The sequence below is a fragment of the Trachemys scripta genome, chromosome 10, assembly GCF_013100865.1.
Source record: "Trachemys scripta elegans isolate TJP31775 chromosome 10, CAS_Tse_1.0, whole genome shotgun sequence".
Lineage (NCBI taxonomy): Eukaryota > Metazoa > Chordata > Testudines > Emydidae > Trachemys > Trachemys scripta.
In genome coordinates, this window is record NC_048307.1 from 83,735,297 (window position 1) to 83,757,884 (window position 22,588).

At 40.2% G+C, this 22,588-nt stretch overlaps 1 protein-coding gene across 1 annotated transcript in view; it reads right to left on the reverse strand.

Annotated features, from left to right (window-relative positions):
• Positions 1 to 1,641: 1,641 nt before the first annotated feature.
• Positions 1,642 to 22,588, reverse strand: part of CTDSPL2 (CTD small phosphatase like 2) — a 71,161-nt gene continuing 50,214 nt past the window's right edge. The window contains exons 9-13 of the mRNA XM_034783735.1: positions 12,485 to 12,547; positions 12,294 to 12,373; positions 8,680 to 8,806; positions 4,652 to 4,747; positions 1,642 to 4,152 (exon numbers count right to left, since the gene is read on the reverse strand). Of these exons, the coding sequence (XP_034639626.1) occupies positions 4,087 to 4,152; positions 4,652 to 4,747; positions 8,680 to 8,806; positions 12,294 to 12,373; positions 12,485 to 12,547 (432 nt within the window). The 3' untranslated portion in view covers positions 1,642 to 4,086. The remainder of the gene's footprint in view (positions 4,153 to 4,651; positions 4,748 to 8,679; positions 8,807 to 12,293; positions 12,374 to 12,484; positions 12,548 to 22,588) is intronic.

Here is a 22,588-nt window from a genome sequence, read left to right on the forward strand (position 1 = left end):
GTTGGAAAAATTATGCTTAAATGACAATGGCTCATTAATTCTGGCTCATAGCTGCTGACTTTAGTGACAACAATAAGTTTATACCACTCCCATTTGCCCTCCAGAACCCACAAAGTGATGGGAAAGCAAAATGAATTATTTTCTGTCGGTTTCAATGTCAGAAATAAAGAAAGAGCGTATTCTTGTCAATTCTGATAAAGTATTATCAGATGATGACTTAGCAATTTGAAGTTAAATTGCCAAATGACTTGTAATACTTAGAATCAATTGTAATATGATAACAGAATGGAGCTAGATGTTTAGACAAAGAAGAATAAAGTAACGTGATTAGCAATTTGAACACTCCAAGGAAACTAGGACCAGAAGAGAAAGCAAAGGAAAATGGATGCATACGTGACTGTTTACTTTCTTGTACAATGTTTGTCAAATGTCCAAAACAAGCTCTGTGGATGAAAGCGTGATTCAATAAAGCACTTAAACATATAATTAACTTTAATCAAGTGTTTAAATGCTTGAATCAGTGTCTTAGGGAAGCTGACACACTATCCTTAGTTTACACTTGGTTGACAAAGAACTGCCAACAGAAGGATGCCTTTGATCAATATTTGATCAGGCCTCAAAGAATTCAGACTTTTAAAAGTTTGAGTAATAATGAAAGATTTTCCTATGTAGATGGAAGGTGAAACAACTGAATGTTAACTAACAAACAAAACAGTAAAATCGAGGCAGTTACCCTTCTATATACACAGTAAATTAAAAATAAGAGCCTCCACATGTATTGCACATTGCAAAATCCTAAGAAACTGTAATAATCTTTCATCCGAGCATAGTTCTGCTGTCAGAAGTAAAAATGATCAAAGCTAGACCAGAACATGTGCAGAACACGTAAAACGACCATACAAACAGCAGGCTGTAGTGAAAGAGAGCAAACAAAATCACCAAGAATTTACAGTAGAAAGAGGATGTTATGGTATGCCTCTGATAAATTCTCTAAAAATAAGAAAATTAGAGTAAGTGATCCAGTTACAAGATTAATTGCATAATAGTGAAGTAACTCAAAAAGGGCCCAAGCCTGAATACCTTGTACACCCAACCCCTCCCCTCCCAGTTATCAGCGATAATTTTGGGTTGTAATTAGCTGTGTATGATATTCTAAGATCAGAGTAGTACTTAATCCTTGTCATTCCACTCCATCATAGAATCCAATAAAATGAAAAACAGGAAAAAAAAATCTGATTACATTTAAGTGAACTAGATGAAAAGATTACGTAGATCAGAAGTATTTGACATTTTTAGAAGCTTAATTTTTTTAAAAAGACACATTCTCTCAGCAAAGCAGGATTATAATTATAAAAATCAGATTTGCAGCATGTTAACATTCAAGTATTTAATATGTATTATGGAGCAGTCTATATAGATTAGTTTTGTTGTGCATCTAGATAGTACCAAATCACCAATTTTCCCTACATTTCCTAGAAACCAGATTGCAATATCTCACATTCTAATTTTCCTCAGTGATCTGAAATCATGACATAGATACATGTATAAAATGAAATGTGTACTTTGCCTTAACCAAAAATACCAATTTTGTAATAGTTTTACTCAAAATGGCGTAAATTAGAACGCAAATGCTTAGGACAATGATTCTAATCGGTGGTAACCATGTACCATTTTATTGAGTCACAGAGAATGTCCATGATTAACTTATTCAAGGTAGTTCCATTAAGCTAGATTTATTTAGCAATGAATTAAAAAAATCCTAATACGGTATAACATATTATTTATGGTAATTTGGAAGAAATTCCACTCTGAAGAGGAGTTCATTGTTAAATTAACTTAAAAAATTCTTAGATTTACGTTTGAGAGGGAGATTAAAAAATAATAATTTAAAAATTGTGGGAGAATCTTGCAGCAACTCAAACACAAACTGACCATTTTCAAATCTGTAAGAGTATCCATTATATTAGCATAAAAACAGGAGGGGTGGGGATAGTTCTGGGGTTCACACGTCTGCGCAAAAGCATATATATATATAAAGGTAATGTTATGTACATTTTATTTCAATAAAGACATAAGACAAACAGCGTAAAGATGCCCAGATGCCCTAAAGATAAATACATTTAAAAGATTCTCTTTAAAATGAATCTGTAGTATTTCTTTCCTGCAAGCAAAATACCTTTCTTTAAATACAAAAAAAAAAAAAAAAAAAAAAAATCAGTATTCTGAATTGCAAATGCTTTTCACTTTTTTTGCAGAAAATCTGCCATGATGACTTTTTTTTTTAATGAATAAGGATTTTCCACAAAACAGGCTTGCTCTACATGCTAATTTTTTTAACAGTTCATTGACACAATGTGCTAGCTACATACACAACAGATAATATAGTAAGAAAACACTCAACCTGATGAAAAGTTAAAATCTTCATTAATACACTGGAAAAAGTTGACATAACTCATGCCTTTTAAAATCAAAAATACAAAATTAAATGTTTTCCTAAAAAGATTTTCCTTATTTTAAGGACTCATTTGAAAATGAAGCTGCATGTAATTTGTACAATAAAATTGTACAAGTAAACAGGTAATATACATAAAAAATTAATTGACATACTTCTCAATTATCAGTTGTCCACCTTTAATTTCCAATACTGTACTTTCTTAACAAGCATACAAAATATCAAACTTCTCTTTAGAAAAAGTGCCGTTCTGTGACATCCTTTACACAAAAACAGTCCAAGCCTGTGGCATGTTAATGCAGTCGAGAGGCAAAGCATCCTAACTTTTACAAATTATACCTTCCATAAAAAGCCTCCTGAAAAGGAGATTACACACCATTATAAAAATATCAACCTCTTGTGGTAGCTGCATTAGAGAACCAAGGCTTGAAGACTATTTCCATATAGCATAGAAAACCACTATGATAGCATATTAACTGCATTGGTGGCATGGGAGTGTACTGTATCACAGGATTATGCATAGTTACTATTAGGTACCTTCACTGTTACACAAAGTTTAAAACTGATTGTAACAAACAGCATAACAGGAGGTACCACCAGCCCATGCAAAACATCTTAAAATACTGAGCCACTGTGCAGAATACTTCATTCTTGGAGGAATCCGAAGGCAGCAGTAATTGATTTGCATCAAACCCAACAGGTTACCAAATAATTCTCCTTAAAGATTTGTATGCACAGTATAATCTGAGGTATTCCTTGTCCATCAATTGAGCGTGCCACTGCAAGATATTGTCTGTCCAGAGTACATGCCATCACAATGGTTTAAATATTCTGAATATTAGTAATTCTTATATTCTTATCTAGCCAGTCTCTTGATTTTTGAAAAGATTTCAACTACAGTAGAATATTACAGAAACAAAATATAAATGCAGGTATTTCTAAATGAAACTTACATGGACTAAAACTAGAGAATATTTTTAAACAAATATACAGTATGCAGGCAGACAAAGCAGGAAAACGGCCATTCAATTGTATAATAAAAAAACTAATAAAATTTGGCTATTTCCAGAAAAACTATGAAGCGCCTCAACTAAAAGGAATGCATAATGAAATTCTAAGCTAATACAGGTCAAAAATGTAAAAAGGTTATAAACCTTAACAGGAAAAATAAAACAACTTTTACTGGCCATTCCTGTTGAAATGAGAATCTTAAAGTAACAGAAAAGTGGCTACAAACCCACTTAGAGCACCAAACAGAGAGAAAATAAGAGTCCATTTTCAATCTCTGTTATATCATAAAATCCTGTGTTTCTACAGGTCAAACTGCTGGTGGCAGAAACAGAATTCTTTATAAACTGCAGATGTCCTGTACATAAAAAAATTTCATTGGAGTTGCACTAGTTCTAAAGACTTTTCTGTTCTCGCCTACCTACTGTATTGTACTGTATGTATTCAATCTGAGATATAGAAAGTCTCTTTCTGTAACCCTTGATTACTGTTGGGCACCAAAGATAAGAAAAGCAAGACGGGGTACAAAAATGCAAAATTTCAACAGTAATGGCAATGTTTTTGTTTTAGTCCAAAAGGGTCCTGCATTTTCTCCCCCTTCAGTAATTTGATAAAAGGCTTGGTGTTTAATCTGGGGGTAGCAAGTCATGCAAGCGAAATCTGTCTCTGATGTGAGGTCGGACATCTTCATTCTGTAGAAAAAAATAAAATTACAGTTTTTAAAATAATAAATGTATCTATACTTCAGATTTCAAGAGTTATGTTTTTAAATTATGTTAATATACATAATAATACAACACCATTTACAGTGCTTTGTATTTTCAAAGAGCTTTACAACATTAACTAATTAACATTCACAAAAACCTGGTGAGATAAGTAGTATCTCAGTTTTACAAATGAGGAAACAGATGTGCAGGTAGGCAAGTCACTTAACAGAAGGTCCCATAGGTAGTGTCAGAGCTGGTACTAATCTTCTAACCATGTACTCAACCCAATACATTCTGCTTTTTACTAATAAAATAATAAGTACTCCCTATACATATTTTGGATTATTGTCCAGACAAGACAGAGTTTTGGAAAGTTCCTAAGTAACATTTTCAGAAGTTTCCAAGTGATGTGGGCTCCTAAATCACTTAGTCAATTTTGAAACTACCTAGAGTGTATATGAAAAAAGATGAATACATTACTCACCAGCTCTACAAGTTTCTCCAGAAAAGGAATTAATTTTAGGAGTTCATTGTCATTTTTATCCATGAACCAGCTCTCTATAGGAATTCCATTTGAAAGCTAAAGTAAAATCACAGGTATGTTAATTTTTATGCTGAATATCTCCAGAAAAGACCACTGATGATATAGTGCATTTTGAACCATTTGGGTATTTGTGAGGAAACCCACTGCCCATGTTGATTGTCAACGGACAATTTATAAGGATATTACCATGCAAAAGGCAGAGAGGCCCCTGGAAATAACTGCATCCAAACACCAGTACATATTAGTAACTGTTGACTAAGCAACCAGGTACCCAGAGGCTGCTCCCCTTCACTCAGTGAAAACTACGGCTATAACCCCAGAGCTCTCAAAGCTAAAAATAAATAAATAATAATATATGGAGATATCCCTATCTCATAGAACTGGAAGGGACCCCGAAAGGTCATCCAGTCCAGCCCCCTGCCTTCACTAGCAGGATCAAGTACTGATTTTTGCCCCAGATCCCTAAGTGGCCCCCTCAAGGATTGAACTCACAATCCTGGGTTTAGCAGGCCAATGCTCAGACCACTGAGCTATCCCTCCCCCCATGCATAGGATTTCCCCAAGAAATACTAACAGATAAAGGGACTAACTTCAGCCTTCCTGAAGCTCAAGTCCCTGAAAACCTGTGTGTACCACCCACAGCCAGACAGCCTACGTGAGCAATTTAATAAAACTCCAAAGGGAACATTGAAATGCTTTGTTAGTTATGACCCGAAGCAGTAGAACTGGCTAGTCCAACCGTTCCTTTTTACCATAAGGGAGGTCCTGCAGGCCTTTACAGGGTTCTCTCCCTTCAAGTTATTTTATGACCACCAGCCGCAGGGAATTTTGGACTTGCTCTGAGAGGGCTGGGAGGAACAAGACGTAGGTGCTTTAAGTATGATTCAGTACATCATACAACTAAGGGAATGACTCAGAGATGAGGGGAGTTCACCAGAGGACATTTAAGAAAGGTCGAGTAAGTGCAGGTGCAAAATGATAATGGAGGGGCATGACTATGGGTCTTTTACCTGGGTGACCAGGTCCTTTTACTGCTTCCTTTGGCTAAGTCAGTTAATGCCCAGTGGTAGGGTCCATTTGAAGTTATTAAACAGGTAGGGCCATTGGATGATGAGATAAAAATGACAGGCAGAAGGAAGGAAACCAAAATTTACCATGTGAATCTTCTTAAACCTTAGAAGACGCAAGGAAAACCTGCTGATAACTCCCTTCCCTACGGAGCCTGAACTAGGACTCCAAACACCCAGTGGCCAAAACCCGACACCAACTCTTGCGGGTCAGGGACTTACCGCTGTAAAGAGGAGGCAACTCTTCCAATTGACCAATGTCTTTGCTACTGTATTTTACTCCTCCCTGGGAGAACACAGTTAATCCAACACTACCCTAGAGACCATCTCGGGCTAATGTCTCAGGGAGAACCCCAGGCCTTACCATGGAGGCTGTAGTGTACAGTCTGAGAAGTCATGATGCAGGTGGGGATAATCAGGGGGTCAAAAAGTGAATGGCGGAACCCCATAGTTGTGGTTCCCAAACCGGACAGTTCGGTTTTGCATCAATTTCAGGAAAGGTAACTCCATCTCAAAATTTGATGCCTATCTGATATTACGGGTAGACAATTTATTAGAGTGACCGGGACCAGTGAAGTACCTGAACACTAATAAACTGATGAGGAATTACTGACAGATCTCTTTATTTCCATTCTCACAAGAGAAAACTTCTTTCTCAACCCCTTTAGGCACTTCAGAACTCCATGGAGCCGCAACAGATGTTTTCCAGATGTTTACGAATAAAATCATCAGCCCTCATCATCAATATGCTATGGCAGCGGTTCTCAACTGGAGGTCTGCAAGCCCTTTCAGGGGGACCGCAGGGCTCCGTAGCTGAAACCCATCAGCCCCAACTTTTCCCAGGCATTCATACTACATGCAGGCACCTAAGATGTTGACTTTGGCACCATGCTTTTGCAGAACTTGGTGGGGGGAAAACACCTGATCCTAAATCTGAGCAAGAAGCTATTCCATCAAGAAAAGGCTCACTCAATTACTGAAAAGGAGGCATTAGCGATTAAGTGGGCTGTGTATTCCCTCAGATATTACCTGCTGGGCAGCCCCTTCTCCTTGATCACAGATCATGCTCCTCTATGCTTGCTCCATGACATGAATGATGGGAACCTGCACATAAGGTGGTAGCACCTAACCTTACAGCCCTATAGCTTCAGGGCCTGCTCGACCAAAAAAGAAAAGCTCATTGCATGTGGCAAAACGACATCACACCAGCAGAAGAAAACGTCATACAAGCAACTCAAGGCTGAAGCCCAAAAGAAAATCCGTGACATCAGAAATAAGTGGTGTCCAAAAAGGACAAGGAGATTGAGCTTTATGCTGATAAACATGACATGAGGAGGGTTTTTTTCAGGCAAGAAGGGCCATTTACGGTCCATGCTCCCATGGACCCACACCACTCCAAGCCAAAGACAGGTCAACGTATTGTAAGGATAGCAAAGCCATCAAAGCCAGATGGAAGGAGCATTTTGAGTTACTCCTGAACTGTGAGTCAACTGTCCCTGGTGCTACTATTGAATCTATACCTCAACATGAAAAAGAATCTTTTGCTGACATCCCCCGCCCCTTGAAGAAGTAACACAGGACATTATGCAAACTAAGAACAACAAGGCAGCAGGACCTGATGGCATACCAGCTGAAGTCTCCAAGTTGGAGGTGAAGAACTGGTAAGGAAGCTCCACAAACTTTTTCTTCATATCTGGTATAAGAAGAAGATTCCAGAAGACTTGAGAAACGCTAACATTGTTACAATTTTTAAGAAAGGAGATGAGTCAAAGTGTGGAAACTATAGAGGCACTGCTTTGCTATCTACAGCTGGGAAAATCCTTGCCCGTATCCTCTTAAATCGATTATTTCCCCTTGCTGAGGAAATATTGCTGGAATTTCAGTGCAGTTTTAGATCATCCTGTGGGACAACCAACATGATCTTCGTTGCCTGCCAAATCCAGGAAAAGTCTCAGGAGCAAAATCAGGACCTGTACTGTACTCACTGACATCAGAAAAAGTCCTTTCCTTCAACTGACTTTAGTGGGTTCTGGATTAGGATCTTGGTTCAGAAGCCCAGTTTACAATATGAAATTGAATTGTGCTGATGAGATCAGTTGTAAGCAGTGGATTTCCCTGAACTAGTGCTGAATTTATAGACAACAAAACTGTATCACTAGTAGGCAGACTACTGTTTTCAACACCAGTTCTATTCTCTAATGTAGAGGGACTCCTGAGATTAATCTCCACTTCCCTCATGTCTATACAATTATGGAGACTGGATTATATATAGAGCATATTTTTGGACTAAATCTGGATCATGGAATGTATATTGAACACCTCTAGTATACAGAAGTATGATAGTTGTACACACTTCACCTCAACCAGCAATTTGTTTGCTCATAATTCTTCTACTAGTTCTGAAAGGGTATATTTTGTGAATAATCCTAACAGACTGGATTTTTCTTCTACTAGTTCTGAAAGGGTATATTTTGTGAATAATCCTAACAGACTGGATTTTTCTGAATTTCTAGAAGAGGTAATTGATTGAGTAAAAGTGTTAAAGCCCTTCTTATCATTAAAAATAATCAAAATACAAAGGAAATGTTGTAAGTATGGTGAAGTATTCTGAGTTTTCTGAAGAACGTTTGCCGCACAGAAATTCTTTTCACTTATATTATTTTACTTTTTTAAATTATACTATTTTTGAAATGGTCAAGTAACACCTAAAATGTTCCTATTAAAAAAGTACCCTACATATTTTGAGGTGAATTTATTACAAATGAGTTAGGTACTTTTTTTTTTTTTTTTACACCTAGCATTTTCTTAATTTACCTAGTTAAATTAAAAGTTTATGTTTTCATTTTCAGAGAAGGTTTTTACAAATTCTAGAAAAAGTGTGACTATCACAAAAATGCTTACCTGATAGGCAAAGGCTTGTGGTGAATTGTCAATTATGATAGTTTTTGAAAGATCTCTACCAAGGATATTTAAATCCTTTATATAATTTCCTTGTACACAAACACAATGCTCACGGAAAAGTCGATGCCTATGGGTTAAAGGAAAATTAATTAATTTAGTAACTTAAAAAATATGTTGCACAGAGAAAAAGAAAATTAAATGCTGCCAAGTGTTATGGAAGTTAAAATCTTAATTTTTCTTTCTTGATGTGCTTAGCTCTTCTTAAGAAGCTGCCCTTTTAAAAACTGGCTCTCTCTTTTGGACTATTCTTTCATCATCAAAATTCTTAGCAAATAGGTATTGCTATTCAAGTATTGCCATGCCTTAACATGGAACTTGTGTGTTACTCTAAAAATATAATGTTTAAAACCAAAGAGAGGGATTAATGCAATTCTGTACTTTTTTTGGTAATTCATTTACCCACAACAGTTAAGATGCAGTATCTGGCTGTCAGTGAGGTCCTGATTTTTAACCAGTTTTCCAGATGAGTTGACAGAGGCATACAAGAACCTCAAGCGACTTCCCAAGGTCACACCGTATGTCAGGGGCTAGCCCCTCAATGGAACCCTGGCTTCCTTTGCTCTAACCAGTAGAGAACAGAGCCTCCCTATCCCTGTACCTGCCAGAATAGAAAATACTAGAAGGAATGTTTTCTGTGGACTGTTACCTGTGTTGGCAATTAATCTATTTCAGTTACAATATCTTAAGAAAAGCCTCGAGGCCAAAACAGTCCATCAACTGCTTTTTTCCTCCAATTACCCTGCTCCCACTTAATTCAACAGAGAGAGGCTGTATAATAATTAGAAATGTTTGGATAGTGTACAAGGATTCAGGTTGTTTAAAGTAGTATTAAAAATACAACTGAAGCTTCATCACCTTAACTATAGAATAAACTGACTTTCAAATATAGGTTACATTAAAATCATATTACAATGTAAATGCATCTTTCTAAGCTTTACGTTTTCTTATTATGACAATCTCTCTAAGGCTGTTCATCAATTTAGGAAATCTGATCAAACAAAATTAAAAAAAAAAAGCTGTATCTGAAATGTTTAATTTCACAAAGGGGTGGAGCGCCCACTGTTACTATAAATAAGCTGATGGCTCAGTGACAAACAATTTGATATGTAGATTCTGAGTCAGGTGTGTGGCATGCCTGACAAGTTTACCTTTAGGCTAAAGTCAAAACTAATCAAGCCTTGATGTCAGCTTTTCAGTGGCACATGAATCACAAGTGTGGATCCAGTTCAAATTCTTAGAAGATAGTTCAGATGCACCACCCCATTTCATTATCTCCATCCTGTCCCAATACGTTTAAAATTGCATTCTGAGTCATAAAAATTAGAGCTGTAAAAGACTTTTTCAGAGAGACTTGTGAAGTGTTATATAAGTTACTCCCATTAAGAATGAGATAGCCATGTAACCTCCCACACATTAATGGGATAGATTCCTTCAGTACTTATAATTCCTTTTTATATTATTCATATTTGATTATATTTAAAGACTTTAATCAAAAACAAATTTATAATGCTGACTAAATGAGATAAAATGCATCTAAAAACATTTGTTTAGGTTTCCTAAAAATAATCTAAAAGAATATTATTACTGCATGTTAAGGACGACACTGGCAAGATGAATATAATAGTGGTGAATCTGTGAATAAACAAATTTTTAAAGGTACAAGAAATATGTCCAGATTCCACACACCAATACTGAAGATCTATTTAACTGAAACTCACCCAGTTTAGATTCCATAAATAGATAAAAAGTAGTTCTGTATTTATAGTCCTTAAATAGAAACTCATAGATTTCACGGCCAGAATGGCCCATTGTGATCACTCAGTCTGACTTTCTGTACAACACTGGCCGTACAACTTCCCTAACATAATTCCTAGAGCTAGGCTAGCATATGGCTAGAGTTGTCAGGATTAGATTTTTATCAGTAAATGTCTGTAAATGTTGATTTCATCATACAAACACAAACCAACAACAAAAATGTGCATTGATAATAATCAAAATGTTGATAGGCAAAGTAAGGAAAATGCTGCTTGAGAACTTATTAGAGTTTGATTTGAGGATATTTATTTTGTATATTTTGACATGGGATGTTGACAATTAGTGTTTTAAAAGTTATAAAGCTTTAACTTTTTTAATCTTAATATCGATCATTACATTACTGTCTGAGAACCCTATTATCTGACTTTCCCATAATCTCCTGCAACCGTGAAAACTTAAACCAATAAAAATTAAAGAAAAAAAATGCCTAAAAATAAACAGAAATCTGCCAAAATTATGAAAAAAATAAACATCAAATTCTGCCAGGCCTAAATATAGCTTTAGCTTGGGTGCAGAATCTACACTGCAAAACTTTATTATTATGTGTCTGACTATAGCATGTAAGTGTCCCAATCATCGACAAGGGCTCTGGTGTGCTGTACATACAAGTAATAAAAAGACAGTCCCTGCCCCAGAGTGCTTAGTATTTACAGAAAAATATCTATTAGGTGAAATGCTTCTAGAATACTGAAGTTTTAGAAAGTATAAAATATTTGGATTAAAATAAGTTGACAATATATCTTTAAAGCCTTAAAGTAAATTATGATTGGCGTCCTATACTTTAAAAACGACAGGAGAAATCCTGATCTCACTGAAGTCAATGGGAATTTTTCAATATACTTCCATGGGGCTGGGATTTCACCCTGTTTTCTGAGCTAACATGATGCAAATGAGAAGTTTACAAATGAGCTCTTGGGCATAGTATCTTGCATTCCCTAATCAGAGAAGGCGGAAATTATTTATTCCCCTTAATAAGGATATCACATTTTGAATGGATCCCTGAGGATTTCCCCTTTTTTTCTGCTTTAACTTTCCCATCCAAAAAGTCTATCATCCTTCCAGATGAGGATCACTATGCAAATCCCTCCACCAACATTTCCTTAAAAATCTTGAGGAACTGTTCTTGAGCAATGCAAGACACGCTCCTACATCATAGCCCAGGGTTCAGGTAAAAGACTAGGAAATGAACAAGGCTAAATAACCGTTACCAGAATCATCAACAAATCATTTCATGCTTGAATGAAAGATGCAAATATTTTGATCCTGCAAATAACAGATTTAAAATTAATTTTATGAATTGTCCTTTAAAAAGTAGTTCATTTTAAAAAGTCATCAAATAATGAATTATTTTCTGTCAAACTATTTGTTTTCTTGATATACACTTAAAAATCAGTCAAATATTGATGATGATGTAGCAGAGAAACAGGTGCTATTAGAATTACATTTGTAATGAGTAACTCTCAAATATGTTATGATGGATCAAGGGATACATATGCTTTAAGCGTCAGAATGGAGTAGAATAATGATTAGGGTTTATGTCTCTATCCCTTGTACAATAATTCAATTACCTTTCTACCTCTCATTTCCCCCCTTCATGCATACACGCTTGGTCAATTTAGTGAGGCACACTACAACAAAGAAGTTAATGTGTAATGATTGATTTCTTAATTATAATTTTGTGAAAAATAAATTGGTTAGCCTAACATTAGATATTTACATGAGTTTTTAATCAAGTTTACCTGACTAGTTGCTTTTTAGGGTCTAGTATGTTCAGTAACTTGTCTGCATACACCTTCTTAGAAGCAGTAAAAAGAATGATCTATAAATTAGAGGAGGAAAAAGTTGCATCATTACTGCATTATTTAGCATCATATAAATGAGTATATATAATATAAAAAGAAATTTCAGGGAAATATCGAAGTATTATTACCTCATAAATCTGAGACATACGTTCCAGGAATTCTCTGAAGAACGGCCTTAACCGCACATAAACCTATAGAAATAAGAGATGGATTTAATTAAATAATACAGAAAGATTCAAAGTGGCTTTACTGTAGGGACAGCTGAAGCTATAATCTGTACAGATTATTAAATAAAAATGGTCATTATGAATACACTTAACAGAAATGATAGATTACTCATATAGTAATATTTGAGCATTCAAAAAATATTTCAACCAACTTGCAATATCACTCAACTCTTCTATGAGTGAAAAGGTAAAATGGTAAAGTAATCTTTATCTGATTTACTGGAAAACTTAATGAAGTTAGAAATCATTTTAAAAATACAGGAACCAGGCAATTTCTTAACTAAAAATTGTATTTTGCAACTCTGATCCCTCAATTTGCTTCAGGTTCTGTCTGTCAGTCAGCAGCCACGCTGAACTTCAAAAGAAAATCTTAACCACAAAAGAAATCGCACTGTCAAATGGCAAACCATCAGTGTTACCCAGCATAATCTTAACTGCTGCATCTTGAACATGGCAGAAAATCTAAAATTGAATTAAGACGACGGATTCTTAGACAGGATTTTAAGCTGTCATATACCACTGGCCTTGTGACACTGGATTTTACAATTGGCAAATGGAAATTTCTACTACTGCTGAGTAGGGATGAGATACTGGACACCAGGATCAGGGAGGCCACCAAAGGGCAAGGAGGAGGAGATTGTCCTCTGTTTACCGNCACCAGGATCAGGGAGGCCACCAAAGGGCAAGGAGGAGGAGATTGTCCTCTGTTTACCGTTTTTACAAACTTGTTTGCATATGGAGTTGCACCAGTTTAAGGAAAGGTGTTATTTTAAACCAATTACTTAAACTGGTGCAAAAGACTGTGCAGGCACTTTTATTTTGTTTTAAACCAGCTTTATTTTTGTTTACCTTTAAGTCAATTAGGAACAAATTTAAGCTAAACTGAAATAAGTCACTCTTGTACCAAACTAAGAGTGTCCACACAGGGTTTGCACTGATTTCACTAAACTGGTGTAAATTTTGTGTGTAGGCAAGGTCTGAGTACTCAGAAGGAACAAACAGGGAACTTCACAGATTAATAGGAAGTTCCATATCATCAACAGTCATATTGCAATGGATCTTGGTCTTCTGATGGAAGCACACATTTCTTGACCACTGAAGACCTGATCTTACTTGAACAGAAAGCTTTCTACAGTGTTTGTAGCCATAACCAACTTCTTATCAGGTCTAGGATTTTTCCTCAGCTTTCCAAATCGGTCTTTTGTCCTATTCAAAGGATCCCCTTTGTAGGTCCCATATTGGACTCAACCGCAGGGAGAGCCCTTCTGCCGGAAGAAAGATTCTCAAAATGGAGCAATGCCTATGAAGATCCAAAGTTGCCCCACACTGATGATAAAGTTCTTCCTGGATCTCAAAGGGGTTTGTAGCAGCCACTATCTACATGACTTCATTTGCCCCTCTGACAATGATACCTTTGCAACACTGGACATCCCTGTATACTGTCCAAATTTGGACGGTCTTCAGTTGTGTCTCACTATGTCCCAGAAAATTACAGCCTCTCTACACTGGTGGTCAAACAGGACCAATATGCTCAAAGGTGTGCAGTTCACTCCTCCAGGTCCATGCTGGACAGTGACTTCAGATGTATCAACAAAGGATTAGGGAGCACACTTGAACAACGTAATTGTTTAAGGACATTGGTCTTCTCAAGAAAGAACACTGCACAGCGAGGTACTGGAATTAAGAGCTGTTCACCTGGCCCACAGATCGTTCCTTCTTCATTTGCAAGGGAAGACTGTGCAGATAGTAACAGACAATAAATTGACAGGTTTCAGAGTAGCAGCCGTGTTACTCTGTATCCGCAAAAAGAAGAACAGGAGTACTTGTGGCACCTTAGAGACTAACAAATTTGTTAGTCTCTAAGGTGCCACAAGTACTCCTGTTCTTCTTTAGACAATAAATTGGCAATGTATTATATAAACAAACAAGAGGTTGCTCCCTCTGGCTCTTTGTATGCGGAAGCAATAAAGAAATGGGATTGGTGGATCCGCCACAACATTTACCCTGTACCAATACATTTGGCAGAGGAAAACAATGTGGCTGCAGATCGCCCCAGGAGAGATGCCTCCCAGATGCATGAGTGGTCCCTGAAGAAGCAGTTGGTTCAGATCTTTTCCAGATGGGCTCGACCAATCATGGACCTATTCATGACAAGTTCTTCACATGCTTGCACATGTCCATTCCATTGTAGGTGTGTGCAAGCCCCAAGTACAGTCGCCGGAAATTTTTCCCTTAGCGGTATCCATCGGGTTGGCCCTGGCACCATCTGGTGCTGCACGTCCATAGGGCTAGCATAAAGGGCCTCGCTGACCCAGATGCGAGCTCTCCTTAAGTCCTGGCCTTGAAGGTGACTTTTCTGTTCTTTTGGAGTCTCTCACCACGGAGTGGGGTCTCTTCCTCGTGGAAAGGTTCACTTCTGAAGCTGACCCATAGTCCTCACTCAACAATGCTGAAGGCACTGGCACAGTCAGAGAAACCGTGACCAAAGGATGCAGGACTCTCCAGAACAGCAGACACAACGGAATGACTGTCACTGAAGGGAAAAGACCTGTGGCAGGTATAGCAGGTTTAAAAGCCTGGGATCTTTGGAATAACCTAAGCAGGAAAAGGACAGAAAAGATGCAACTGCTGAAAGTGAAGGTTCTGGTGACAAAGGAAAGGGATTAGATGTGGGAACCTCTCCCTCAGAAAAGCATAAATGTGTGCTAAAACATTAAAATTGAAAAAAACAGATTAAAATAAAATACTAAGCAAGAGCAAGGAAGCTGTAAATCTAGCAGCGGACACGGCTAAGATATATCTTGAGCAAAGGACTATGGAGAAGGAATTGGAGTGGTGGTGGGTTTGCACCTCCTTAGAAACCTTGATACTGGAGCATGCCGATGTATGGTGTGCAGTTGTGTACTCAGACACTGCTTTCTAAAATCTTCAATTGGGTGCATACAGGCACTCACACATACTATGGTAGAGAACACACAGGGACACATACTTGAAGAAGAACCTTAATTCACATCATGGTAGGGGTCCACTACAGACCACCTAACCAAAAAGAAGAAGTGGATGAGGCTTTTTTAAAAAATAGCTAACAAAATCATCCAAAGCACAGGATGGGGAACAGTGTCAGAGAGGCTGAGTGACTTGCCCATTGTCACAAAGGCAGTCTGGGGAGGGAATTGAACCCAGGTCTAGACCTAGGTTAGCACCTTAACCACTGGGCCATCGTTGCTGACTACAAATCAAGTGCCTTTGACATCAACAACAGGGTGAAACGGGTGTGTCCTAACCTCTGTGTTCTTTAACTTCTACTTTGCATTCCTGCTCTCTCATGCATTTAAGGACAGCAATGATGGCATTGATCTTCGAACCACACTAGACGAAGGCTTGTTCAACATAGCAAGAATTAGAGCGAAAGCCAAGGGGAAAGAGCTGGTTCTGAGAGATTTCCTGTTTGCGAATGATGCAGCTTTGGTTGCCCACAGTGACTCTTCCCTGCAAAATCTCTTGGGTAGATTTTGAGTGTCATTCAAGAGCTTCGGATTGACAATTAGTTTCAAGAAGACTGTGATCATGTATCAAAGGGTGCAAGAACCAATGCCTGACATCACTCTGGAGGGTAAATCAGCAGAACAAAAATTCATTTGCAAATTTAACACCGTTAATCTGGGCTTGAATAGGGACTGGGAGTGGCTGGCTCATTACAGAAGCTCATTATGGGCACTTGTCTGATTCAGGGAGAGGATGATGGGGGCCAGGGAAACCATGCAGAACTTCAGCTTATTTAGCTCTCGCAGGTCCAGAATGGGATGTAGACCACCTTAGGAATTAAAAAATATTGGGAATAAAACCCCCTGATCCTGTATTCTAGAGGAACTTCCTCTGCAGCTGGGGGCAGTATCAACCCTTGAACCTCCTGAGCAAGGTGACTCTCATGAGAAGGGTCCCTGAAGAGGGATGGGTAAGGGGGGGGGGCAGAAAGAAGGGTAGAAAGAAACTGTAGGGTACAGCCCTGCACCACTGTGTTCAGGACCCAACGATCTGAGGTTATCACAGTCCATGCAGGGAGGAAAAAGGAAAGGCAGGTGGAAAAAAACAGAGAAGATGGATCCAGGGAATAGTCTGATAGGTCACCCTCGGGCGCACCCTCAAAACGGTCGCTTATTCCAGGTGGAGCCTGACAGAGCAGGGGCTGGAGGCGGGTGGCGCTTGTAGCCCTTGGCTTTCTTGTAGGGCAGATCATGCCACGGTTGGTTCCCTTGTCCCTGAGGCTGCTGCGGTTTGAACCGCTTACGTGCCAGGCCTGGGACATACCAAGCTGCATAAGTTAAAGGACTCCCGTACCACGCTGAAAATGTTGGGGTGGTACGGGAGTCCTTTAACTCATGCAGCTTGGCATCAGTCTGTTTTGCAAATAGGGCCTGGCCGTCAAAGGAAAGGTCCTGCATTGACTGCTGAGCCTCGGTGGACAAGCCCAAGAAGAGCAGCCATGAAGCTCGCTACATGGAAATAGCGGAAGCCATGGTGCAGAGTCCACCATGTCTGAAGCCCCCTGGAGGGCCACTCTGGCCACCGTTGTGCCCTTCTCAAGATCACCCGGAATTCCTTCCTGGAGCCTTCAGGGAGCAAAGCCTCTAACTTGGCCATGGCCTGCCACATGTTGTAATCATAGCAGCCAAGGAGGGTGTGGTGATTGGCCACTCTCAGTTGCAGGCTGGAAGACGAATAAACCTTACGTCCAAAAAGATCCAGCCTCCTTGAGTCTTCATTTTTGGGGGTAGCCCCGGATTGACCTTGCCTCTCTCTGTGGTTAACTGTCTCGACCACAAGGGAATTGGGGGCCGGGTGGGAGTATAGGTACTCATGCCTTTTTGTTGGCACAAAATACTTGTGCTTGGCCCTTTTGAAGATAGGGGGCAAGGAGGAGGGAGTCTGCCAGAGGTCAGTAGTAATCTTTGATACCCCCTCGTGAAGGGGTAAAGCCACCCTGGCAGGGACTGAGGAGCAGAGGACATCAAACATGGAGTCCGAAGGCTCTTCCAACTCCTCGGCCTGCAGTCCCAGGTTAGATGCGACCCTCTTCGATAGTTCCTGGTGCGCCTTAGCATCATCCTGAGGAACTGGGCGAGGATGATGCTGGTACTACAGGAGCATCCACGTCCATTGGTGGTCCAGCAGGCTGCTCCCCTGGGTCCTCCTGGACCTGTGGTGTCCTTCCCCCCAAAGTCCCCGGCACTGGAGGAGGTCAGGATGTTGAGGCCGCTGGCCTATCCAAGGCTCCCGACACCAAGCGGGCAGCCTGGGAAGTATGGGTGACCCCCCAGGGGTTCCATGGATACCATGATGCCAGCCACTGTGCTTGGGACCATGAGACAGGTTTTGGTGCTGATGATGTAGGCGGCACCACAGGTTGCCCCACAGTTAGGGAGCCCTGCTCAGTGCCAGAGCTGTAGCTGGAGCGGTCACTATCCAGCGACCTGGATCTGGCGGAGCGGCAACTCTTATCTGACCTGGAGCCAGACTTGTCCGAGCGAGACGACCGTCTTAGTCGGGACCTTGGGGACTGACAGTGTTTGGCGGATCGGTGTTGGAAACCCGGCAATCGACACCTTATGATATCTGACCAGGACATCGAGCGGGACCGGTAGCTATCACGTGCCGGTTGCTGGGAGGAACTCCTGGAATGCGGTGATCCCAGTCTCAGAGACCAACAACGGTCTCTCAACAATCGATCCCTCAACTGGTCACAGAATCTGTACCGAGCTCTCTGCGACACGAGGGTTCAGTTTCGCTGCTCCTGTCGGGGGGGGGATGGGACGATAAAGGAGAGCACGCCTCAGTGAGTCTGCGCCAGGCTACCATCGAGGTACACCTCGAATCCTGCTGTCAATGCCCAAAGTCCAGGGACCAAAGAGGGCTCCGCTGAGCCTGCCTATCTGAGGTGTGATGGCTTCAGGCCGGCAAGTGGTGGCAGCACATCCCACGCAATGGGGAATGATGCCGCTGAGGCAGGGACATACACGGAGGTCCCAAGGTGTGCTTACCCCAAGACCTGGGTACCGCTGGAGCCGGTGTGGACGGCATAGGAAGCATCAGGATCTCCTGAGCTGTCTGCAGAGCCTCGGGCATCGACGGCACCTGGAGTTGACGGAGGCCTGTACCACTATCTGGAGTCGCAAGCAAACATAGGAGTGCTCAGCATGAGATGAGGCCTGACTTCCTGAAGGGGGCGTTGAGCTGCCCATCGTAGGTCTTGGCTAACCCCCAGCCCTCTCTTTTCCCTTGCTGGAAGTAGGGGATCTTCCCCTCCCTGTCTTCTTTGGCTTCTTGGACTGAGCCACGGAGGGGGACTGGTGCCAGCTCATGGATGGTGACGGCAGAGCACTGCGCCCCGATGCCGCGGTGCTCGGTGCCGAGTTGGACTGTTGCTCCAGTGCTGGAGTGAGTGCTGACTCCATCAGGAGCGCCTTCAAGAGACTGTCCCGCTCCTTTTTCGTGCTGGGTTTGAAGGACTTATCGCTTATGTACCCCTCGCCCAAGCACCTTAAGCAGCTACTATGTGGATCGCTGACGGGCATAGGCTTTTTGCAACGATTGCAGGGCTTAAGCCTGGGGATCAGGGCATGCCCCGTCCCCCGGCTGAGTCCCATTCGGGACTAACGAAGAGTTTGAGAACTACTACTAAGGGTAACTAATTCAACTACTAACTATATACAACCATATTATAGGTTTTCGAAGTTCACAAGAACAGAGAACGAAACAATGCTAGCCGAAGCAGCAGATGTTCCAGCACTGTCACTGGCGGCAAGAAGGAACTGAGGGTGGAGGGAGCCATGCGGGCGTCACTCCAGAGGGCGCCAGAGCTGGTCCCCTATGGATACTGCTGAGGGGAAAACTTCTGGCACCGGTGCATGTGGCAAGCTCACACACCTAATGGAATGGACATGAGCAAGCACTCGAAGAACAACACATGGATCTGTGAAATTTGTAACAAGCTGGATCGCTCCCAAATTCGGCTTGTCAACAATTAGCGGATTCATCAGGCACCTGACTAGACATTTTACACATACACCATGATCCAGTAGATCAACAGTTGCTTATAGGATTATGGCATTCTAGTATTTGTGGTCTCAGGTTAGATTAAACTGAACTTTAAATGTACATTAGATTTTAATCCCCACACATCCCCTGTCATGGTGCTGGATCCTCCCTCCCCATTTTGTCAGGGATGTTTTTAGTAAAAGTCAGGGACAGGTCATGTGACTTTTTGTTTATTGCCCGAGATCGGTCCATGACATTTACTGAAAATATCCATGACAAAATCATAGCCTTACTGATATGTATACTCAACCTTACCTCCATATTAACATACCTTTCTCTAAGAATTTCCCTGTTTGTTTTTAATTTAAAATTTCATAACCCAAAGAGAATATTATCATGTGTTATTTCCAATTGTTTGAAGATACGAAATATCAACCTTAATTTTTTTTTTTTTACTTTAACTTTTATGGTCAGTTCACTGGTGTGCTGAGACTCCTTTATGCCACTCTGCAGCCAGAGCATACTAGCCAGTTAAACTGCATTTACAGCTGCTTTGTTTCACCAGAGCATAGCAAAGCAACTGGAGGGTATATCCCAGTTTCCCTATCCTACAGATCTGCCCTTTCTTCTGTCACTCCCTACATATCCCTGTGCACACACCCCAAATGCCCCCTCCCTACTTTCTTCTACATTCTCCTTCATACAACCCAAGTTTCCCTCTCTCCTCTGCACCCCAAATTCCCTTGAACACGTGTACCCTTCCCACCTGCATCCCTTCATCGTCCTGCATACTCACACACCAGTTTCTGCCCACCCTCCTTCACTGCCTACATTCTCCTGCCCATGCATGCACACATACAATCTTGCCCCGCCCCGCCCCACCCCCAACTCCGGCACTTTCTGCTGAATCTGGTGCACCACGTAGTTTTTGAAAAGAAATAGCTATGATTAACGGTCATTTTTGCCATTACTTTCCATGACTGAGGCAGAGAGATTTGCTCAGTTGCCCCAGGCCACACTGAGTCAGTGGCAGAATGAAGATGAAAACTTATAATCATACTAGACTGTCTCTTATTTGCACAGTAAAGTATTGTCTCAATGTAGAGAGGTACTAGGAGTGCCTCATGTTTTTAACGTAGTAGGGTGTAGAGAGTAAGTTACAATCATATCAGGTAATAAACATAGGGCTTGATTGTGTCTAATCTGGTGTACAGGAGCAGGGAAAGAGATAATGACACAAGGAGCCTTACCTTTAGATGCCAAAATGCTATGGCTCCACTCCCACGGAGTGAAGAGGCAAGTACACCTGTTGAACTGTCCCTACAGTGTGCACTACCTGGAACCCCTGAGAGGGAATGCCAGCTGACTAAATCAGGATTCCTTATGGGGTTCCTGCTATACTGCACCCCTTCAGCTCGAACCATGACTTAAAAGTCACAACATGGACCAAAACATTTTTGAAAATGTATACTAAAATTTTTCAAGCCAGCTGTCAGACTTTACACTATTAGCCAATCTTTGTTGAGAAAACCAAAATTATCTGTAATTACACCACTACCTCGACATAACGCTGTCCTCGGGAGCCAAAAAATCTTACCGCGTTATAGGTTAAACTGCGTTATATCGAATTTGCTTTGATCCATCGGAGTGCGCAGCCCCGCCACCCCCGGAGCGCTGCTTTACCGCGTTATATCCGAATTTGTGTTATATCGGGTCGCGTTATATAGGGGTAGAAGTGTATAAGTGTTTGAAAATGTCATCAAGTGGCTAATTTGGAAAAAGCATACAGCATTTATTTTATTTAATATACAGTATGAAACAAATTCTTCTAAAGGAAAAAATAAATCAAATGAAGAGCTATGGAACTCAAGAAACTGGGCTTTTTAATGTGACTCTCAGAATGAGTATTCTATATTTTTAAGACAAAAATGATCAATTACAAGTTTCAAAACTAGTAAGAATGAAAAAAGTAAACAGATATTTTAAAATAGTTTCATAATGATATCCAGTAATTTGCAAGAGCAAACAGAAAAATTAAACATGATCTGGTTAAGTTAGCTAGTTAATCTTCGTTAAAGAAGTTATTTTGTTTTTTAATGAAAACTTTACATTCTCTTAACAAGGAAATGGAGGCATTAATGATCATAGGTGAAAATTTGAGCCATGTAGTTTCTTCCTATATATAGTCCATGTAACTGTGTATATCCGACTTCCATCCATGAAAACATGTACAACTCCCGCCCCCACAATGTTTCCATATTGTTACTATGTTTTTTCAAACAACAATGCCAGCAGCTCAACAACAACAAAAATGTCTGTGCAGAATAGGGGTAGAAACTGGTAAGGACATAAATTTTAGTTAAATTTCTAAGGAATTATTACAAACAAGAGGAGGAGGAGAAAATATTCTGTAATACAGTAAACACTTTCACACAGCTCTAAATAAAAATCCCATAATTAGCTAGACAATCATTAAGACTTTATCATACCAGATGAACTAACTACTTATTTTTCCCTTCCTTCTTTCATGTCCCACAGAAATATCTGTCCGGTTACGCAGATATCAGATGATGATGACTACTAGCAGCTGAAAGCCCAAGCTGTTGCAAAGATGTGACAGTTGGGCCAAGTAATCCACCATCTGTACAGTCTCCCTCATACAACCAATGAAACCAATGCATTGCATTTAGCTATAGCATAAGGGTCGTGATTGGCTCAGTTACCTCTGATGTCACAACAGCCTGAGACTCTTGGAATGGCATAGATACATGCCTTGCTTTCACATGGATGTAATTTGTAAAGTCAAGTGGCTGAGAACTTTGTAGGCTTCCGAATGACACACTGAGTGACAATCCTGGAATCTTATTATACGAATAGGCAACAGCAACCTAGCTAAATAAACAGCTTGACCTGTATTTTAATAGAAGTAATCAGTAAAATGCTATTTTACTAAAGGAAGAATGTAACAGG